Source organism: Hyperolius riggenbachi, chromosome 3 (genome assembly GCF_040937935.1).
Source record: "Hyperolius riggenbachi isolate aHypRig1 chromosome 3, aHypRig1.pri, whole genome shotgun sequence".
NCBI classification, from domain to species: domain Eukaryota; kingdom Metazoa; phylum Chordata; class Amphibia; order Anura; family Hyperoliidae; genus Hyperolius; species Hyperolius riggenbachi.
The window spans coordinates 336,315,231-336,338,401 of record NC_090648.1 but is presented as its reverse complement, the minus strand read 5'-3'; the positions used below and the strand labels follow the sequence as shown (position 1 = coordinate 336,338,401).

Below are 23,171 nucleotides of genomic sequence, written 5' to 3'. Positions count from 1 at the left end.
CTGCCATAATCTATAACGGCACCCGCTAACAGTGGGATAGGCTAAAAGGTTGCTTTTTTGAAGCTAGGGCATATGCACAGAAGGCGATACTGGTTGCTTGGCAGTTGGAAACCACTGTTATTTCCCACAATGCAACAAGGCTCACAGACAGGACACTGTCAGGGCCTAGCTCCTGACATCACACTGTGGGGGGAGGGGTTCACCACAATATCAGCTATACAGTCCCCCCCCCCCCCCCCTTATGATCTATGTGACAAAAACAGTAAAGCTTCCTCATGGGAAAGGGGGTAACAGCTACTGGTCGGGATGATGTTCCGTCCTTGGACACAGTTCCTCTTTAAATCTAATAATAAAAAAGAGACTTGTCTGTGTTGCACCTTTTAGTCATTTGTTACACATACAATATTTACAATAGCAGGTTAGAAAAAGAATGCTGCAATATGCAACACTTTCCTTTCATCACTATAATTCTCATTCAATGCTATTGCGTTTTCTAATCCAATCAACTAATCAATCAATCAGTCAATCGTTATATTATAATGCTTTGCATATTTGTAGTGTTTGAGGAAATTTTAAACATTTTCAGATACTAAAATGTATTCAGAGTTGGGCTGATGCATTGTGTAATAAATATGTGTTTTACTATGAAAGCTAACATTTACTGGCCAAGGAACAAACTAGCAGCACTTTACAGCTCAGCCGAGCAATATTTTTAGCTTCTCTCCAAGAAGTTCTTGGTATACATTCCTTGTTCTGAGTTTCCATTTTTTGCTGTAAAAAATATTTTGTCTTATTTATGGTTTTATGAGGCAGCACTGACCACATATTAATTCAGTTTGCCTACCCTATAAATGGTACTGTTATAATTTCAGCACTTAGTTCCAGGGAAGGAGAAAGCTGTGAGCTTACTCTAGAGGTACTGATGTCTGTGCTGCTATGCCTCTCGAGCATCCCTCATTCCCCACTTTATATTGCTACTGCATGCTATAAAGGGAATCGCAAATCCATTTGTAAAAGAAAAAAAAGCTCACGGTAATGCTGTAAGCCCCATGACTCACTTAGCTATATAATTGTCTGTAAACAGTGAGATGAAGGAAACAGTCATAATCTTTACTAGGTAGGCAGTGATTAGTAACTTAAACTTGAAGCTAAAAATACCTTCATCATATAGGCATGTAGATAATGTTTAATTCATAATAGCTTGCATATACAGTAGAAGCATTTTCCATTCTAAAGCTTTCCTCGTGGCTTTTTCTTTAGGTACGCAAATGTTAGACTACTTGATATTGACAGCTTACTGCCTATTGTGCCTATGAAGATTGGCGAGTTTATAAGTCACTTGAGAAATCTTGTCGAAAAGAGGTCAGAACAGCTCCAGGAGACATGGCTGAGGGACTGTTGTGATTTTGTGACTCAAAACAGAGAGAATATCGAATCTGAAATGCCACAAGATGAGGTAAGCTGGTAATGAATGAAGTCCTGGACATTAATTAGAAGAACGTGATATTTTTAAAAACCATTTACATGCACAGATGAATTCACGATCCTATGTGAGCATTCTGTATCCCAGCTTATGCATCTGTGTATAACTTTTTGATTAACTTAGGTCAAACAAACCACTTTTAAAGCATCTGGTCAAAAGTTTCTTTTTCAGTCATGTCCTAAACCACAGACCTTGAGTGACGCCCATTATAGTGAATAGCATGACGCTGAGCAAGGCTAATCAGTCTTTTCCAAAGAGTTTGCTGTTTATCGATATGAAGGAAATGTTGGATGGTGTGTGTGTGTGTGTCATTAGGCAAGATACATGTACAATTGTTAATTTAAAAAATTCTAAGAAAAAGAGTAGTTTTTAGGTAATATTGGATTTGCATTTCTGCAGAAGCCATGTGTTCACTATAATGCATGTAATCGGTGAAAAGGGGTGGAAAGAAGCTGTTCCATCCTGCAACAAGCATACTTCCCCCTGCCAGTTGAGAGATCAGCCACAATGCACCATAGGAGATGTGTTCCTGCTTGGCAAATTCAACAGATGAGGGTGATGTCACTTTTGTTTATAAACAGCTGCACACAAACTATGACGTGCAACCTGGATCTGATCGTTAACTGCTTCTGGACTGTGGTAATCAAAATTTACACCCTGTTTGTGGCTTCTTATTCCTACCAGGGCATAGATTTCTATAACCACGTTCACACAGACCTGCTGCTACTGCTGATCATGCCGCTCGCCCATCCCTGCAGGCCCCTTGCTCTGTTAGCCGGTTAGGAAACGTGATCACTGTGAGCCAGTCTTGTTGGCTAACATTGACAACAGAGTCGGGAGCCAATGAAATCAGCTCCTCAACGGCTCACATAGCTCTGCTGTCATAGCAATGGAATAGTGAAGGGGCTGCAACAATAGGAGAGCATCAAGTCCATGTGTCAATTCATCGGCAGGAGATTTTTTTTTTTTGGTACCAGCAATCTATGGTCCTTAAGGGGCCAGAGACTGCTGGTACGCAAGTGGTTAACATATTGTGTTGAGTTTTGCAACATATTTCTCTAACATTCTTGACGACAGAAAGTACATTTATCTGTATGTCCAGGTATCTATCCTACCTGACTACCCAGACCTGAAGCAGCCTGTACTCAGGACTTTTTCTAGACTTTTTGCTGCCTGAGGCAAACTTGTGAGGATCCGCCCTTTCATTGTGCAAGTTAAATGAAACACTGCTGCTCTCTTGCCTCTCTCCCTCACTGTCAGACTCCTCACACATGATGGCCTCCTAAACTCGCTCTCCCCTTGCTTCTCCTCCTACTCTGACTGCATGCTGTTAGTGTAAACAGACAGTACAAACATGCTGCCCCTGTAATCTCTGTGCCTGATGCAAGTGTTTCACCTTGCTTTATGAGATAACCGACCCTGCCTGTACTTTAAACTGGAGATTTTATCTGCTGGGATGTGTTCTAAAGGGTTGGAAAAGCTCAGGTGAGTCAGCTGAACCTTTCTTGTTTATAAAATGTTGGATGGCATTGATTGATCAATACCTTCCCAGGCAGGGAGTCACATAGCAGAACATGTGGGTGATTAGGCCTTGTAGAATCAACTGCATCCTGACTCACACACCACATGTTCATTCGATAATTCATAGACCTATTCACCAGCATCATTCCCATATTTACCACTTCAGTTCAGGAAACTGCTGCTTCCATGAAGACCTAATTACATAGTTGGTTGATGCCTGTTGCTGAGTAGTGTAACATCACTGTTATTTACTTGGGTCAGTAAAATCAGTCACTAATTTAACTGTTTTCGCTATTTTATTTTATTTTTTTTGTGTAGGAAAAAAGGGATTTTGCTGTACATTTCCAGTTATTTAATAATCCTTTATAATTTTCCATCTTCATAAAGAATTATAGGGTAAGCTGGATGTTAAGTTTTCTGAATATCATTATGGCGGACAGGAATGCCTGATATAAAGCCAAAGTTGAACATTTCCAAACACCTGGGGTGACTCCATTGAAACTTGCCTTATAACATAGCTACAGCCTAGAACAGGCATAGGCAAACTTGGTCCTCCAGCTGTTAACCTCCCTAGCATTCTGGTCGAGCTGTGCTCGTCCAGAGACGCTAGAGGGCACCGCTCAGGCCCCGCTGGGCCAATTTTGATAATTTTTTTTTCAAACACGCAGCTAGCACTTTGCTAGCTGCGTGTTTGCCCTGATCGCCGCCGATCCGCCGCTACCCGACGCGAAAGAGGGCCCCCGCACACCCCGTGCACAGCCTGGTCAATCGCCACCAGGCTGCGCTTTGGGGTGGAGCGGGAGTCCCAGTGACGTCACGACGTCGATGACGTCACTCCATTCGTCGCCATGGCGACGGGGGAAGCCCTAAAGGAAATTCCGTTCAGAACGGGATTTCCTTATGGGCGTGATCACCGGCGGCGATCAGAAGGGTGGGAGGGAGAGAGGAGGAAGGGGAGAATCATGTAGCTAGCCCTAGGCTAGCTACATGAAAGAAAAAAAGAATTTGGGCGAAGAAAACCCTCCTGCGGCCATGCGGCCGCGGGAATTGAAACGCCCAGCAAGTTAAGGAACTACAAGTCCCACAATGCATTGCAGTAGTCTGACAGCCACAGTCATGACTCATAAGGGCAAATGCATTGTGGGACTTGTAGTTCCGTAACAGCTGGAGGGCCGAGTTTGCCTATGCCTGGCCTAGAACATGCCAAGCCACATTTACTTAGGGTTCACCATATGCTATTATATTCCCACACCTCACAGGAATTCAGTGTGCCACCCCTCACTATTTCCTGAGCCTGTTTTATCTTTCTTTTGTTTTATACTATTTCACATAAACTTTGTAAACTGTCTGTAAACCGCTTGTAATCAGAGAATCAGACTTTTCAACTAACGTCTGATTGCCAATTAGGCTAGCTGGAGTAAACATGTGGATGTTCTGTTAAGGCCTACTAGCAAATTCAAAGCCTCATCAATCAAGCCGCATCAATAGAAGTCAGCCAATACCCTAAGGAGAAACTGTGAGCCTCCACAAACCTGGATCATCCAAACCCCTGAAAGTTCCACATTCATATGTAAAAACTTGCCTGGCACCTTAGAATTCCCCTTCCATGAACCTACAAACCTCTACCCAACCACACCCCAACTGTGTACGTTGTCCTATCTGTCACTCCCCTTGCCCGCCATAGGTAGCTAGAGGTGCCCTTTAGTATTAGGTAGCCATAGGTAGCTAGATGTGCCCCTGACTGAGATCTTGTCAGTGGATTGCAGAGAGCAGGGTGAGTAACCTCTCATTTACACTCTCATCAGGACTCTGCATAGGGAAAGGAGGGAGGCACTTGGGGAAGGAAGTGAGCCGCCTTTCCATCATAAGACACCTGAGGGCATGTGCCTTATGATGAATTCGGCCCTGTATAAAAATATATAACATGGTTATGAATGCCATGGAATGCCACAGCCGTCATACCTCTAACAAAGGAAAGACATTCAGGAGATACTTTTTCATTCTGTTTAAAATAACTTTTCAGCACATTGCAGTTTGCAAAGTACAAAAAAGTAGGTGAAACAGTACTGTCAAAATTATTATGAGTATGTTCTTGCTTGTTGGTGGCTTAAAATGCATTTTATTGATAAATTAGGGAAATATCACCTAGACAGTGTTCCACAACCCTGTCCTCAAGGCCCACCAACAGTGCATGTTTTGTGGAAATCCACAGAGGTAGATAATCAGCTCTGCTGAGACACTAATTACCTCACCTGTACATGTTAGGGGTTTCCTGAAAAACATGCAGTGTTGGTGGGCCTTGAGGACAGGGTTGGGGAACTCTGACCTAGAAGACAACTTAAAGAAAATGTAAATTGAATAAGGGCCTATGTCTCCTAGACAGGAACATACTTTAGCATGAAAAGTACAAATCACATATCTGTATTAAAATATGTCAATATAAATTGAAAGGCTGATCAACACAGAAGAAGCCACTCCTCCAAACTACTTGGCCAATGGCCATAATAACCACTGCTATGTTTGGAGTAAAAGGGTTAAGCTTTCCTACCAAATAACATAATCTCCAACATCAAAATGAAATTATGTAGCTGTACTGTAGCAACTTCTCAAGAGGTCTGCAAGGAAGTAGGTCGATCACAAATGAGATTTCCAAATGAACAGGAAACTCAAAAGCATACAGTGGTGTAGCTAAGGAACTATACATAACAATTAATATGGCGCACCAAAACCTGCCAAGGACAACACAGTGTACAAGGTGCAAGAAGGGGATGGGGAATAGATTGTTAATGATTATCATTATTCAAAGCATTTATAGAAGTGATCATTACAAGCACAGGATGAATAAAGCGCTAAAACTACAGTTGAGGGAGGGCCCTATGGGGCCCCTCTGGCCCAAGGGCCCAAGTGCCCTGGTGCGGTTGAGACCTCTGCAACCCTTATTGCTACACCACTGCAAGCATACATTTAATAGTGTGGTAACAAGGTCAAGAAATTCGAGTGACCATCACAAAACCTTGCCCCAATCTAAATGAAAATTTGTGTGAAGAATTGAAAAATTGCATGAGCAAGGAGGCCTATGGATCTGTTCCAGTTGATTAGATCTCTCTGGAACAATACAGAGAATAGCCTGTAATGTAACCAGGGGATCCTCTGAATCCCTTACCAATTTTTCCTGCATCGTTAATAGAACCTGTTGCATGAAATAGTAGAGTCCAAATCGGATTGCTGATTCATTAGGTTTACTCTGTAGCAACTAGCTGAGGATTTGTAGTTAAAATTTATTTGCTGCAGTTTTATTAGCCTTTGTTCAACGGGAATCCATGACTTTTCCAATGAAATGGAAAATATACCACTCAGTGGATTTTTGCTAAAATCTCTTGTTTTAGCACACTTTCTGCAGTTTTGAAGGAAATTTAGGTTAAGGTTTCTTATTTTGAAGGTTCTTTCTGTTTGCATTGTATATTTGATATTTACATTTTAAGTGAGTGCTACAAAGGTATAATCTGCATCTCAGTTCAATCATGGCACAGCATAAAAATGGTTCTTATGGGTCTTTTCATATATGGAGTGTAGATAGGCACTTGTGACTGTGTAAATAGAAAAACAAGAAAAATGCAATCTGTCCAAAGACGTTTGAGGGAGATTTCACACTTGTAGTTTTTCAATCATCCTGAACAGGAGGACCCGGGGCAGGACTATCGCACCTCATCATGTGCTCTTGCATATTACCCTGTGGCTTAGTGTGCCGACAGGGTAATATGCATTGCAATGCCCCTCACTCAGGGATGTACTCCCTACTGGACAGGAAGTACATCACTGGATCACAGTCACTCTGCACATGCGGGTCATGACCAAGTGTTTACACTTACCTTGTTGCCATGCTTCACCATAGTTCTGCATTGCTGCATAATGGTGCTGTAGGTATGGATCATGTGGCAACGCACTGCCGAGTTTGCGGCAGGCTTGTGGTGATTTCACTACTTCTGGTGTTGCAATAGTTTGTAAGTCTAAATTCGTTTACATTGCCCTCACGACGAGCTATGGTGAGAGTACCGTAATGCATGGCAACACGTGTTGTGTGAAAGCAGCTTTAGGGTAAACATCAAACTTAATGAGAGCTCAACCCTCAGCAGTAGAGTGGGGCCGAACCTCCGATTTTCAGTTCGCGAACCGGGTTCGCGAACTTCCGCGGAAGGTTCGGTTCGCGTAAAAGTTCGCGAACCGCAATAGACTTCAATGGGGATGCGAACTTTGAAAAAAAAACAATTATGTTGGCCACAAAAGTGATGGAAAAGATGTTTCAAGGGGTCTAACACCTGGACCCCCAGGTGGAGGAGTGGGATACATGCCAAAAGTCCCCGGGAAAAATCTGGATTTGACGCAAAGCAGCGTTTTAAGGGCAGAAATCACATTGAATGCTAAATGAAAGGCCTAAAGTGCTTTAAAACATCTTGCATGTGTATACATCAATCAGGTAGTGTAATTAAGGTACTGCTTCACACTGACACACCAAACTCACCGTGTAACGCACCACAAACAGCTGTTTGTGTAGTGACGGCCGTGCTGGACTGGTGCACACCATGGCGAGAGTGCAGGTTTTGGTGGCTTTACAGCCCATATGGTCGCCTGGCTGATGTAGGTGAATGACAGAACAGTGACTGTCCAGCTGATCAAATTTGGTCTGACCACAATGAGGCAACGACCTTATTATCGTGGGTGTGCCCCCCGAGACACTCATCTAGGCGCCGGTCATTGCTTCATTGTGATACGCAAGCCCCTTCACCACGGCAAGGTAATGATCACGAAGGGGAATGGGCGCATGGACATGCCTTTTCTTTTGTTGTTGCAGCTGCCCGCAGTGCAGCCAGAAAAATTAGGCAGTCATGTACACGCACCAGAAAAATTATTAGCAGCGGCCTAAAAAATTCAGCAATCCGCCTGGAGTCCCGGACCCTGTTGGTGGTGGCGGAGAAGGTAGTCAAGCGGCCTGCAGGCAGACATGCTGTGTGAAGGGACTGGGAGCGACTTAGTCTTCTTGGGGCAGGCCAGGCAGCCAGTCACACGGCGTGCAGGCAGAGATGCTGTGTGTGCGGGGACTGACTTAGTCTTGGGGCGGGCAGCAGCCCTCCGGGATCCATGCCTCATTCATTTTGATAAAGGTGAGGTACTTAACAGTTTTGTGACTTAGGCGACTTCTCTTCTCAGTGACAATGCCTCCAGCTGCGCTGAAGGTCCTTTCTGACAGGACGCTTGTGGCAGGGCAGGAGAGAAGTTGGATGGCAAATTGGGACAGCTCTGGCCACAGGTCAAGCCTGCGCACCCAGTAGTTCAAGGGTTCCTCATCGCTGTTCACAGCAGTGTCTACATCCACACTTAAGGCCATGTAGTCGGCTACCTGCCGTTCCAGGCGTTGGTGGAGGGTGGATCCGGAAGGGCTACGGCGAGGCGTTGGACTAAAGAACGTCCGCATGTCCGACATCACCATGAGATCGCTGGAGCATCCTGTCTTTGACTGCGTGGACACGGGAGGAGGATTAGTGGCAGTGGTACCTTGCTGGCGTTGTGCTGTCACATCACCCTTAAAGGCATTGTAAAGCATAGTTGACAGCTTGTTCTGCATGTGCTGCATCCTTTCCACCTTCAGGTGAGTTGGTAACAGGTCCGCCACTTTGTGCCTGTACCGAGGGTCTAGTAGTGTGGCCACCCAGTACAGCTTATTCCCCTTGAGGTTTTTTATACGGGGGTCCCTCAACAGGCAGGACAGCATAAAAGACGACATCTGCACAAAGTCGGATCCAGATGTACCATGCATCTCCTCTTGCTCTTCCTCAGTGACGTCACGTAAGTCAACCTCCTCCCCCCAGCCGCGAACAATACCACGGGAAGGTTGAGCAGCACAAGCCCCCTGCGACGCCTTCTGCGGTTGTTCTCCTGCCGCCGTCCTCTCCTCCTCCCCCAAAAAAACACCTTGCTCATCATCCTCTGAGTCTGACTCGTCTTCTGCACACGACTTCTCTTCTTCCTCCTCCTCCCCCCTCTGTGCTGCCGCAGGTGTTGAGGAAACAGCTGGGTCTGATGAAAATTGGTCCCATGCCTGTTCCTGCCATAACTGTTCCTGGTCACGCTCATTCACAGCTTCATCCGCCACTCTACGCACAGCACGCTCCAAGAAGTAAGCGTAGGGAATCAAGTCGCTGATGGTGCCTTCACTGCGGCTCACCAGGTTGGTCACCTCCTCAAACGGCCGCATGAGCCTGCATGCATTTCTCATCAGTGGCCAGTTGTCGGGCCAGAACATCCCCATCTTCCCAGACTGTTTCATTCTACTGTAGTTGTAGAGGTACTGGGTGACGGCTTTCTTCTGTTCTTGCAGGCGGGAGAACATGAGCAGGGTCGAATTCCAGCGAGTCGGGCTATCGCAAATCAGGCGTCTCACCGGCAAGTTGTTTTTCCGCTGAATTTCCGCAAAGCATGCCATGGCTGTGTAAGACCGCCTCAAATGCCCACAGAACTTCCTGGCCTGCTTCAGGACATCGGCTAAGCCAGGGTACTTTGACACAAATCTTTGAACAACTAGATTCATGACATGTGCCATGCAGGGTATGTGTGTCAGCTTCCCCATATGCAAAGCGGCAAGCAGATTGCTGCCGTTGTCGCACACCACGTTGCCTATCTCCAGGTGGTGCGGGGTCAGCCACTCATCCACCTGTTTCTTAAGAGCAGCCAGGAGAGCTGCTCCAGTGTGACTCTCCGCTTTGAGGCAAGACATGTCTAAGATGGCGTGACACCGTCATACCTGGCATGCAGCATAGGCCCTGCGGTGCTGGGACTGTGTAGCTGGAGAGGAGAACTGCCACTCAGCCAAGGAGGAGGAGGACAGCGAAGAGCATGTAGCAGGAGGAGAGGAGGTGGCAGGAGGCCTGCCTGCAAGCCGTGGAGGTGTCACAATTTGGTCCGCTGCGCCCTGCTTGCCATCGTTCACCAGGTTGACCAATGGGCTGTGTACGTAATGTAGCGGCCCTGCCCCTGCTTGGCAGACCAGGCGTGGTCAGGTGTACCCTTGACCCAACGCCCTTCGCAAGAGATGACACCACTTGCCTCTCAACTTCACGGTGCAGTTGGGGTATGGCCTTTCTAGAAAAATAAGTGCAGCCTGGCATCTTCCACTGCGGTGTTCCGATGGCCACAAATTTACGGAAGGCCTCAGAGTCCACCAGCCGGTATGGTAACAGCTGGCGAGCTAACAGTTCCGCCACGCCAGCTGTCAGACGCCGGGCAAGGGGGTGACTGGCCGAAATTGGCTTCTTCCGCTCAAACATTTCCTTCACGGACACCTGACTGCTGCTGTGGGCAGAGGAGCAGGAAGCGCTCAAGGGCAGAGGCGGAGTGGAGGAGGGTGCCTGTGAAGGTGCAAGGGAGAAAGCGGCAGAAGCAGATGATGCACCTGAAGGAGTAAGAGGAGAAGGAAGGTGACTTTTCTTTTGTGTGCTGCTGCTGCTTTTGCTCAGGTGGCCATCCCATTGCTGTTTGTGCCTTTTCTCCAGGTGCCTTCGTAAGGCACTTGTCCCTACGTGAGTGTTGGCCTTTCCACGGCTCAATTTTTGTTGGCAGAGCGAACAGATGGCTTTGCTCCGATCTGAGGCACACACATTAAAAAATGTCCACACCGCTGAGCCACCCTGGGATGTGGGCACTATGGGGGCCTCAGCAGCTGATGCTGAAGGGCAAGTTGGCTGGCTGTACATAGGTGGCGATACATGGTGCCGGACACTGCCACCAGCTGTTTCTGACAAAGAGCTGCCCCAGCTTCTTTCAGCAACTTCTCTCCTCCTACTACTCTCTGACTCCCCCTCTGAACTGTCCCCCTCTTCATCTTCTCTATTGGGAACATACAGAGGATCCGTATCATCGTCATCATCGTAATCCTCCTGCCCAGCTTCGCTTGCCTCAGAAAAATCCAAACATGCACCATCAGTAGGTCCTTCATCCTCCTTATACGTTACATCCATAGTGTTGCTGCGTAACTCAGACATATGAGCTGGTGAAAATTCATCTGGCTGTAACAACAATGGCTGTGCATCAGTGATTTCACCACTAAATAATTATTGCGAAGTGTCAAATGCAGCGGAAGTGGTGCTAGTAGTAGCGCTGGTGGCTGAGCAAGATGAGGTGTTCTGTGTCGCTAAATACTCAACCACGTCCTGACAATCTTGGGAGGTGATGGAACGTGCCTTCTTCCGAGCACTGTACTGTGGGCTAGGTCCACACGAAATTACATTTACACGACCTCGCACAGACCTGCCGGGTGGCCTTCCTCTGGCTCTGGCACTACCTCTTCCTCTACCTGTTCATATTGGGTATGCGCGGAGTGGTATATCACACTGCGTGCACTCACGTAGGTAGGTGGGTTCACTTAACTGCACAGGTATGCGCACTGATGCGGTGGGTTCACTGAACAGAACAGGTATGCAGTGGTGGGTTCACTGAACAGAACAGGTATGCAGTGGCAAGTTCACTGAACAGGTATGCAGTGGCGGGTTCACTGAACACAACAGGTATGCAGTGGCGGGTTCACAGAACAGGTATGCAGTGGCAGGTTCACTGAACAAGTATACAGTTGCGGGTTCACTGAACACAACAGGTATGCAGTGGCGGGTTCACAGAACAGCTATGCAGTGGAGGGTTCACTGAACAGTACAGGTATGCAGTGGCGGGTTCACTGAACACAACAGGTATGCAGTGGCGGGTTAACTGATCAGGTATACAGTGGCGGGTTCACTGAACAGAACAGGTATGCAGTGGCAGGTTCACTGAACAGAACAGGTATGCAGTGGCGGGTTCACTGAACAGAACAGGTATGCAGTGGCGGGTTCACTGAACAGAACAGGTATGCAGTGGTGGGTTCACTGAACACAACAGGTATGTAGTGGCGGGTTAACTGAACAGGTATACAGTGGCGGGTTCACTGAACAGAACAGGTATGCAGTGGCAGGTTCACTGAACAGAACAGGTATACAGTGGCAGGTTCACTGAACAGAACAGGTATACAGTGGCGCGGGTTCACTGAACACAACAGGTATGCAGTGGCGGGTTAACTGAACAGGTATGCAGTGGCAGGTTCACTGAACAGAACAGGTATGCAGTGGCAGGTTCACTGAACAGAACAGGTATACAGTGGCAGGTTCACTGAACAGAACAGGTATACAGTGGCGCGGGTTCACTGAACACAACAGGTATGCAGTGGCGGGTTCACTGAACAGGTATACAGTGGCGGGTTCACTGAACAGAACAGGTATACAGTGGCAGGTTCACTAAACAGAACAGGTATGCAGTGGCGGGTTCACTGAACAGAACAGGTATGTAGTGGTGGGTTCACAGAACAGGTATGCAGTGGCAGGTTCACAGAACAGGTATACAGTGGCGGGTTCACTGAACAGAACAGGTATACAGTGGCAGGTTCACTGAACAGAACAGGTATACAGTGGTGGGTTCACTGAACACAACAGGTATGCAGTAGCGGGTTCACTGAACAGGAATACAGTGGCGGGTTCACTGAACAGAACAGGTATGCAGTGGCGGGTTCACTGAACACAACAGGTATGCAGTGGCGGGTTCACAGAACAGGTATGCAGTGGCAGGTTCACTGAACAAGTATACAGTGGCGGGTTCACTGAACACAACAGGTATGCAGTGGCGGGTTCACAGAACAGGTATGCAGTGGAGGGTTCACTGAACAGTACAGGTATGCAGTGGCGGGTTCACTGAACACAACAGGTATGCAGTGGCGGGTTAACTGATCAGGTATACAGTGGCGGGTTCACTGAACAGAACAGGTATGCAGTGGCAGGTTCACTGAACAGAACAGGTATGCAGTGGTGGGTTCACTGAACAGAACAGGTATGCAGTGGTGGGTTCACTGAACACAACAGGTATGCAGTGGCGGGTTAACTGAACAGGTATACAGTGGCGGGTTCACTGAACAGAACAGGTATACAGTGGCAGGTTCACTGAACAGAACAGGTATGCAGTGGCAGGTTCACTGAACAGAACAGGTATACAGTGGCAGGTTCACTGAACAGAACAGGTATACAGTGGCGCGGGTTCACTGAACACAACAGGTATGCAGTGGCGGGTTCACTGAACAGGTATACAGTGGCGGGTTCACTGAACAGAACAGGTATACAGTGGCAGGTTCACTGAACAGAACAGGTATGCAGTGGCGGGTTCACTGAACAGAACAGGTATGTAGTGGTGGGTTCATAGAACAGGTATGCAGTGGCAGGTTCACAGAACAGGTATACAGTGGCGGGTTCACTGAACAGAACAGGTATACAGTGGCAGGTTCACTGAACAGAACAGGTATACAGTGGCGGGTTCACTGAACACAACAGGTATGCAGTAGCGGGTTCACTGAACAGGAATACAGTGGCGGGTTCACTGAACAGAACAGGTATGCAGTGGCGGGTTCACTGAACACAACAGGTATGCAGTAGCGGGTTCACTGAACAGGAATACAGTGGCGGGTTCACTGAACAGAACAGGTATGCAGTGGCGGGTTCACTGAACACAACAGGTATGCAGTGGCGGGTTCACTGAACAGAACAGGTATACAGTGGCAGGTTCACTGAACAGGTATGCAGTGGCGGGTTCACTGAACAGGTATGCAGTGGTGGATTCACTGAACAGGTATACAGTGGCGGGTTCACTGAACACAACAGGTATGCAGTGGCGGGTTAACTGAACAGGTATACAGTGGCGGGTTCACTGAACAGAACAGGTATGCAGTGGCGGGTTCACTGAACAGAACAGGTATGCAGTGGCGGGTTCACTGAACAGAACAGGTATACAGTGGCAGGTTCACAGAACAGAACAGGTATGCAGTGGCAGGTTCACTGAACAGGTATGCAGTGGCGGGTTCACTGAACAGGTATGCAGTGGTGGGTTCACTGAACAGGTATGCAGTGGTGGGTTCACTGAACAGGTATGCAGTGGTGGGTGCACTGAACAGGTATACAGTGGCGGGTGCACTGAACACAACAGGTATGCAGTTGCGGGTTCACTGAACAGGAATACAGTGGCGGGTTCACTGAACAGAACAGGTATGCAGTGGCAGATTCACTGAACAAGTATACAGTGGCGGGTTCACTGAACAGAACAGGTATACAGTGGCAGTTTCACTGAACAGAACAGGTATACAGTGGTGGGTTCACTGAACAGAACAGGTATGCAGTGGCGGGTTCACTGAACAGTACAGGTATGCAGTGGCAGGTTCACTGAATAGGTATGCAGTGGTGGGTTCACAGAACAGGTATGCAGTGGTGGGTTCACTGAACAGGTATGCAGTGGTGGGTTCACTGAACAGGTATGCAGTGGTGGGTTCACTGAACAGGTATGCAGTGGTGGGTTCACTGAACAGGTATGCAGTGGTGGGTTCACTGAACAGGTATGCAGTGGTGGGTTCACTGAACAGGTATGCAGTGGTGGGTTCACTGAACAGGTATGCAGTGGTGGGTTCACTGAACAGGTATGCAGTGGTGGGTTCACTGAACAGGTATGCAGTGGTGGGTTCACTGAACAGGTATGCAGTGGTGGGTTCACTGAACAGGTATGCAGTGGTGGGTTCACTGAACAGGTATGCAGTGGTAGGTTCACAGTACAGTTATGCAGTGGTGGGTTCACAGAACAGGTATGCAGCCAGGAACAAGCTAAGCCTAACTAATCTTTCCCTATGAGAGACAGTCTGCAGCAGCTCGCCCTACTCTCACTAACGCAGGCACACGAGTGAGCTTAATGGCCGCCGCTGCCTGCCTTTTATTAGGGGGGGAGTGGCTCCAGGGGCTAGTGTAGCCTAATTGGCTACACTGGGCCTGCTGACTGTGATGTAGAGGGTCAAAGTTGACCCTCATGGTGCATTATGGGGCGAACTGAACTTCCGCAAAACTTCGCCTGCGGGACGCGAACGCGAACCACTGAAGTTCGCATGGAACCGTTCGCAGGCGAACCGTTCGCAGGCGAACCGTTCGGCCCAACTCTACTCAGCAGTAGAAGAGCAGTGAAACAGGTAGTTGGTGTAAAGCTAATGCTTGAAAATGGGGGAGAAACCGAGAGCCCAATATGGTGCAGTATGTTAATATGGAGAGGTCTGTTGTGAATAAATGAGATGATTATACTCACAAGGGTGGGTCGCCACAAAGGCAACCACTGGAAAGGCCGGCGGGGAGAATTGTAACCTGACCCCGCTCAGGTTTAAAAAGTCGCTCTCTGTAGATAGGAGAAAATGGGGATACACCCCTCCACCAAGGGTGGACTAGATGATATTGAAATATGATAACAGAGGCGCCAAGCAGAATAAAATTAGTTAAAATTTTTAAAAAGGGGGAAGTGGGTGGACTCACCTCCCTTCTGAAAAAAAAATGGCCGGACAATGGACAGGTTACTTACAGTCTAAAGTAACATTTATTAGTAACTCCAAAAGTGCAACGCGTTTCACGGGTAACAGTCCCGCTTCTTCAGGCAAACGATTATTTGGAGGGTGCTGGGGAAGGGAAACAAAAGGGAAAAAAAAGGGGATTGCCAGAGGAACGCAAATACCAGGCACCCAAAGGTGCACCACAAGTCTACAGCAATAAAATGTGCAATATGCATTTAACAGCAAGATATGCATACAAAATAGACTGAGAACGTGTGCAAATAGCATGTATAAAGTGACAGTGCACATATCCATAATATAAAGGCAGAGTATGAGTCACTCTTAGTAAAATGATAAGACAGTAAAAAAATGAATTTAAAACAGGGAGAAACAGAGAAAGGTTTAGTTTTTAAAGGAGTGAGTGCAGCAGTATATTATGATAAGGCAAAAAAAATAATAAAAAAAAAAAAAAAGCAGTGTTTCAAGATGAGCAAATGTTCAACTTACTAGAGTTATGAGAAGCAGAGAAAGGTTTCATTTTTGAAGGAGTGAGTGCAGCAGTATATTATGATAAAACAAAAAGGCATACTAAGAAACAGCAGTGTTTAAAGGTGAGCAAATGCTCAACTTACCAAAATCAGGTCATGAACCAGGTAGAGCGCCTCTGTGAGGTGTGGGGTGCTCTGTCTTAAATTTATAAGTGACTGGAATCACCCAGAATGGGGGATGGGAAGTGGGAGCGACAGAGGTCGCATGCTGATGACATATGGTAGTAGGGCGGTGCAGTACTGTGATCAATGTGGGAATAGGATGCAAACCTATGTGTATGATGCTGGATGGGAAGGGAAGGGGGGGGGGGGGAGAAAGAGAGGGATATAGGCAAAGGGACTGGGATATGCATAAGTAACAACATGCTTACTCCCATAGTGTACCTTGTATGGGTTGGTAGTGGATGGTGAAAAGCGCATAGGATTGGAGGTGGCCTAAATCTTAAGTAAAAACAATAGATGTGGTGTTTGTTATAGGGTCGGAGGCTGGAGAAAGGAAATGTAGAAAGGTTAAATAAAAGTTGCACTTGGAATACATAAAAAGTACATGTAAAGAAAATGCATAAAAAAATTTGTTCATGCCACACTATGCCGAATGTTGGATCCAAAATATACTGGAGAGGTTCATTCCAGCTAGGGTTAATGGTACAGGGTGAAAAACAGAAAACTGCTGTAATAATAGGAGTATGGATACAAAACTATGCATAGTTGCAAAAATTTGTATGAAGCATAAAACTTGACGAAAATACATTAAAAATGATAAAATAAGTAAATGATCAAAGCAAAACAAGTGTAAGACAAATATAATGGGTTCGAATAAAAGAGAGGACCATTTAAAATATATTAAAAAAAGATGATTCAATATACTTTCTCTAATTGTTCGTTTAGACCTTCGGGCGTTAGTGTTTTAAGAATTTGTATCCAGAACATTTCTTTATTCCTAAGGACCTCAAAAGCATTGTGCGGTGGGATGGATTCAATAAGCGTGAATTTGAGTGTTTGTGGATTGCAGTTGTGGGTGGAGCCGAAATGACGGGAAATGCTGTGAAGTGGATAGTTTTTCAATATATTGCGTTTATGTTGTCCTATTCTGTTTCGGACAAGTTGAGTGGTTCGCCCCACATATTGCAGATTGCATGAACAAGAGATCAAATAAATGACATTTCTGGTTGAACAAGTAATGTATTGTTTGATAGTATACTAAATTTGGGTGGTATTGGATGAAAAGGAATCAGTGGTGTTTATGAAGCGACAGGCAGTACATCTGGATTTCCCACAGGGAAATGACCCAGGGTTTGAGATGGGGGTGGTTTCAGTGGGATTAGGGATAGGTAGGCGTAGTTTACTAGGGGCCAGGAGACTTTTGAGGTTGGGGGCCCTTCTGAATGTGAGTAAGGGAGTTTCAGGTATGGTAGGTTTGAGGTGAGGATCCTGTGTCAGAATCTCCCATCTGTTTTGTATTATGGATCTGATCTGTTTGTGGTGTTTACTGAATCCAGTGATAAATCTGGGGAAAGGACTGGGGGTCGAGGACGAAACAGTATTGTTGGTATTGGTGATGGTGGCCTTCCATTTGGCGTCTTTGATCAGTTTTTTTGGGTAGCCACGTTCTGCAAACTTTTTGGTAAGGATATCTGATTGGGATTGGTAATCGGAGAAATCGGTGCAATTGCGGAAGATTCTGCGGTATTGACTATAGGGAGTATTGGTTGTCCAGGGTCGGTGATGATGGCTATTGAAATGAATGTAATTGTTAGAGTCAACTTTTTTGAAATGTGTCTTGGTTTTGATGTGATGGGTGTTAGTAAATAAAACTAGATCGAGAAAATCGATGGTGGTGGGATGATGTTGGTGGGTGAACGTCAGACCGGCCGGGTTATCGTTCAGGAAGGTGAGGAAGGTAGGAATGAGGGAATGGTCGCCCTTCCAAATGAAGATCAAGTCATCGATGTATCTTTTATATAGAACAATATTTTTGCTAAATGTATGTGTCAGGGAGAATTTGAGATGTTCCAGGAGGCCCATGGAAAGATTGGCATATGAGGGTGCAAATGAGCTGCCCATAGTGGTACCGGAAATTTGATGGTAATGATTGTCAGCAAATGAAAACACATTGTGTTGTAAAATAAATTCTGCACATTGAGTAATGAATGATTGTTGGGTGGCTGGCATGTCGGGATGGGTGGAAAGGAAATATGTTAATGATCTGAGGCCAAAGGTGTGTGGAATATTGGTGTATAAGGAAGACACATCACATGTCAGCCAGCTGTATTCTGTATTCCAAGGAATAGTGTTTAAAGCTAATGTTCTTGGCAAATACAAGCGCATCAATGTCCTACCTTGCTAGCCTTACACAATTCTCATAGGTGAGCTGGTGGATTATCGAACAGGGCAAAATCGGAGCACAGGCAACCAGGTTAATGGGTAAAGCAGCAACAATGTCTCTGTAGATTGTAATAGTGGGCGCAGTTGCTTTTCTCCACCTGAAAGCAACAAATGTAATTTCCTCACAAGACATTTCTCCCTTCTTAAAGGGTTCCTGACCTGGCGCGTGACAAGATGACATGTACAGTGCCAAGCATACACGTTTATACACATAGTGGGACCTTGTCTGATTATAGAGTAACTTTTACTGACAAGGAATTATAGCCATAATACTCTTTTCTGGAAGAGAATAGCTTCTGAGTGCATGGCATGGATAAAAAAGGTCAATAGTTAATACAATTTGGCTTTGAATTGTGTAACACATTCTAGTCATGCAGACATTTTTTTTAAACTTTTGTTTAGCCTTTGATAGTTTGAGCACCAAATTTACTGCTTCCTTTATAGCTCGCTACATAAGAGACTTCCAGACTAGAGAATTTGCCAGGAGTTACAAGTGAACCATAGTGTATTTCCATATGAGCAATATCTATCTAAGCCTGTCTCACCTGAATTCTTGCATTAAAGCTCATATATTAGTGTTACAAGTAGATGTGCATGCTGAAATATTTGTGCATGTTGACAATAGTTATTGATTTGCCACTTTCCAATTTTCTCTCAAAGGAGAGCAGTGAGATGCTGTCAAAAGACAGAGGAAGAAAATCACAGTATGAAAATTCATCAGCGACAAATAGAGCATGTTGAAAATGAATAACATTATAGCCACATAGACCTACAGCATACTTCCATTGCATACAAATCATAAAAGAGAGGTGTTCTCACACATGCATGCAATTCTGAGCATTGCTCTGGGGAAAAGACCGCATGGCGTATCCAATGAAAAGAGAAGACCTCATTTTTGTCCTTTATGCTATGCCTGAAAGTTAAGGGCCCCAGCCTATTTATAATGAAGCGAAGCTCCATATTTATGTCACTTTATGAAAGGGAGATTAGAATTATTATTGTGGTGATCAGTGCATTGATTGCTGTATCATGATTGACCTAAACTGGTCATCTCCAGTTCCATTCACTGGAATGGAGTAATGGATCACCAGGTGCAGTCTGTAGATGCAGGATTGTACGCATTTTCCAGGTGTGCGTGAAGGACCTGTTTGTTTTGAATGTATACAAATTATTCATTTTTGTAAACATCCATTCATTTTCCAAACACACAACAACCCTTTCCAATCCAATTTCTCAATCACCCATGCGCCCTCCCAGCATGTACTTATTTTTCTGGTGTGCAGGGGGATTTGGGTGATCCATGCAGTACTGCAGTGGTGGGATCCGCAGGGTCTCTCTCACCTCACACTAGAGCAGTGATGGCTAACCTTGGCACTCCAGCTGTGACAAAACTACAAATCCCATCAGGCCTCTCCCACCTTGAGTTGTGCTTAGAGCTGTTAGAATATTGCAATGACTCATGGGACTTATAGTTCCACCACAGCTGGAATTTCAAGGTTAGCCAACATTGCACTAGAGAAAGGAGGCAACGGGGGGAGCTACTACCATCTCGTGTCGTAGCTCCAACCAATAGCACATAGCATGTCTAGATCCGTCAAGAGCGCCCTTAGCAGTGAGCCCCAATTTGTTCTTATGATATATAAAGTATGTGGCGCAGCAGATGTGAGAGATTTTCTATGATTAAAAACATGCATTCTTTTACTCTGTGTGAAGAACAAAAAATGTGTGCGCACGCACGTAAGCACACACGCACACACACACTATACATATATACACACACACTATACATATATACACACACACACTATACATATTGTGAAGTTTAGAGGGGGTCGCAGCCAGCACGCAGTACACAGATGTATAAAACAAAGTCCGTTTATTGTGCAGTAGAAGAAAACAGCTTCAATGCAGCAGTAATAACTGGAAAATAACAGTTCAGCTTACTTCAGCTTGGTAATATACAGTCCAGCAGGATCAAACAAAGTTCAGTTTTCATCAGGCCAACACCATACAAACAACAGACAGGGTATGGTTTGGCTTCCATCAAATACTCCAATATTCCTTGTCAGGAGATTCCATAGCATACTTGCTACTCCTTCAACACCTCTCCCCAGACTGCCTCTGAGGCTGCTTCTTAAGCATAAATTTGCATCTCATCAATACCATAATTAGTGAGACTCTCAGCCTCACTGACAACCAGGTGTGTACCTAGGTGGGATGGGAAGGCCCGCCCTTCCTTCCCTCCCATCCCAGGAGTCCGGCCCTGAGAAGAAAAAAACCAAGCAGCAACTGCTTGCTGCTAAAATCCGGACTCCCTTCCTAGGACCACACAGGGTTTTAAAGTGACCATAGTCCAAATACCGGGGAAATATACCTCCCATCTATTACCCAGCCCCGATGGCCCCTACATATCCCCCCCCTCTGCCTCAACCCCGAGGCGGTGGAGGCACATAGACCCACTAAACAGTGGACTCGGGAAAGGGCATCAGCGTTCTGGTGCACTTTACCCGGCCTATGTTCCACCACATAGTTGAACTCCTGGAGAGAGAGAAACCACCGGGACACTCTTGCATTCGTTCCTTTGTTTCTTTTCATCCATGCTAGCGGGGCATGGTCAGAGATCAACCTAAATTTTCTACCCAACAAATAGTAGCGCAGGGAGTCCAGGGCCCATTTTATGGCCAAGCATTCCCTCTCCACTACCGCATAGTTTCTCTCAGCGGCCGTCAGCTTCCGACTGAGAAAAACTATGGGATGTTCTTCTCCATCAATCACCTGAGACAGGACCGCCCCCAACCCAACATCTGAGGCATCTGTCTGCACTACGAACTCTCGAGTGAAATCGGGGGCTACCAGGACAGGGTGACTACATAATGCCGATTTCAGCTCCAAAAATGCTTTTTCTGTCTCTGCTGTCCACTGTATCATCACTGACTTCCGGCCCTTGGTCAAGTCAGTTAGGGGAGCTGCTAGGGTAGAAAAATTGGGAATGAACCGTCTGTAGTATCCCACTATCCCTAAGAAAGCTCGAACCTGTTTCTTACTGATGGGGCGGGGCCATTCCTGGATTGCCTCAATTTTGTTAATTTGGGGTTTTACCAACCCCCTTCCGACAATGTACCCCAAGTACTTTGCTTCCTCCATACCTAGGGCACATTTCTCGGGGTTCACTGTAAAACCCGCCTTCTTTAACGCATCCAGGACTGCTTGCACCTTGGGAAGGTGGGACTCCCAGTCTGAACTGAAAATTACGATGTCGTCTAAATAGACCGACGCGTATCTTTGGTGTGGACGCAACATTCTGTCCATAACTCTCTGAAATGTGGCCGGGGCTGTCTGTAACCCAAACGGCATTCTTTTATACTGAAAATGGCCCTCAGGTGTAGAAAATGCCGTTTTCTCTCTGGCGTCTTTGGCCAAGGGTATTTGCCAATATCCTTTGGTCAGATCTAATGTGGTTATGTAGCGGGCTGGGCCTAACCTTTCTATCAATTCGTCCACACGGGGCATGGGATAACCGTCAAATTTGGAAATTTCGTTTAATTTCCGGAAATCGTTACAGAATCGCAGAGTTCCGTTTGGCTTGGGTACCAACACAATCGGGCTTGACCATTCACTCTGCGATTCTTCAATAACGTCCAATTCTAACATGCGCTTCACTTCCTCTGACACCGCCTTTCTGCGGGCCTCCGGGATGCGATAGGGCCTGACAAACACTTTAGCCCTGGGCTCAGTAACAATGTTGTGCTCCACCATACCCGTAAGTCCAGGCAAATCCGAAAATATCCCCTTGTTTCTCTGAAGAAACTCTTTTACTTGTTGGACCTGGGATTTGGAAAGAGTGGGGGCTATTTTCACATCCTCAATGCTGATTTTGGGTACAACACTCACACCTACCCTAACCGGCGTGGTCTCTCTCTCTTTCCAGGGTTTTAACAGATTGACGTGATACAGTTGATAGGGTTTCCGTCTCCCTGGCTGATGTACCTTATAATTCACTTCCCCCACTTTTTCAACGATCTCGAAGGGACCGTGCCACCTGGCCAAGAATTTACTCTCCACGGTTGGGATCAATACTGCCACTCTATCCCCCACCTGGAACTGCCTGATCTTTGCGGAGCGGTTGTATACCCTACTCTGCGCTTCTTGGGCTGCCAGTAAGTGTTCCTTGACCAGGGGCATCACCTTGGCAATGCGTTCTTGCAACTGGGAAACGTGTTCCACCACACTTTTGTGGGGACTGGACTCACTTTCCCAGGTTTCTTTGACCAAGTCAAGCAACCCTCGAGGTCTGCGCCCATAGACCAGTTCAAATGGTGAAAAACCTGTGGAGGCTTGAGGTACCTCCCGAACAGCAAACATCACTGCCGGCAATAAACAATCCCAATCTTTTCCGTCCCTTTGAACAACTCTTTTTAACATCATTTTTAAGGTTTTATTAAACCGTTCCACCAGCCCATCTGTCTGAGGGTGGTAAACAGAGGTTCTCATCTGCTTAATCTGGAACAGTTTACACACATCACCCATCACTTTAGACATAAACGGGGTTCCTTGGTCCGTAAGAATTTCCTTAGGAAAACCCGTCCGAGTGAACATATTAAACAATTCTCGGGCGATAGCTTTGGACGTGGGTTTTCTTAACGGAAAGGCTTCTGGGTAGCGAGTGGCATAGTCGAGTATGACAAGGATATATTGGTGCCCCCTGGCAGACTTTACCAGTGGCCCCACTATATCCATGGCAATGCGCTCGAATGGCACCTCGATGATTGGCAAGGGCACCAAAGGGCTTCGAAAATGGGACACTGGCGCGGTCAACTGACAGGTG

The 23,171-nt window shown here is 46.2% G+C and overlaps 1 protein-coding gene across 1 annotated transcript in view; it reads left to right on the top strand.

The window, feature by feature from the left end:
- Positions 1-23,171, top strand: part of LOC137562326 (dynein axonemal heavy chain 3-like) — a 1,996,682-nt gene that overhangs the window by 339,664 nt on the left and 1,633,847 nt on the right. The window contains exon 11 of the mRNA XM_068273663.1: positions 1,261-1,456. Within this exon, the coding sequence (XP_068129764.1) occupies positions 1,261-1,456 (196 nt within the window). The remainder of the gene's footprint in view (positions 1-1,260; positions 1,457-23,171) is intronic.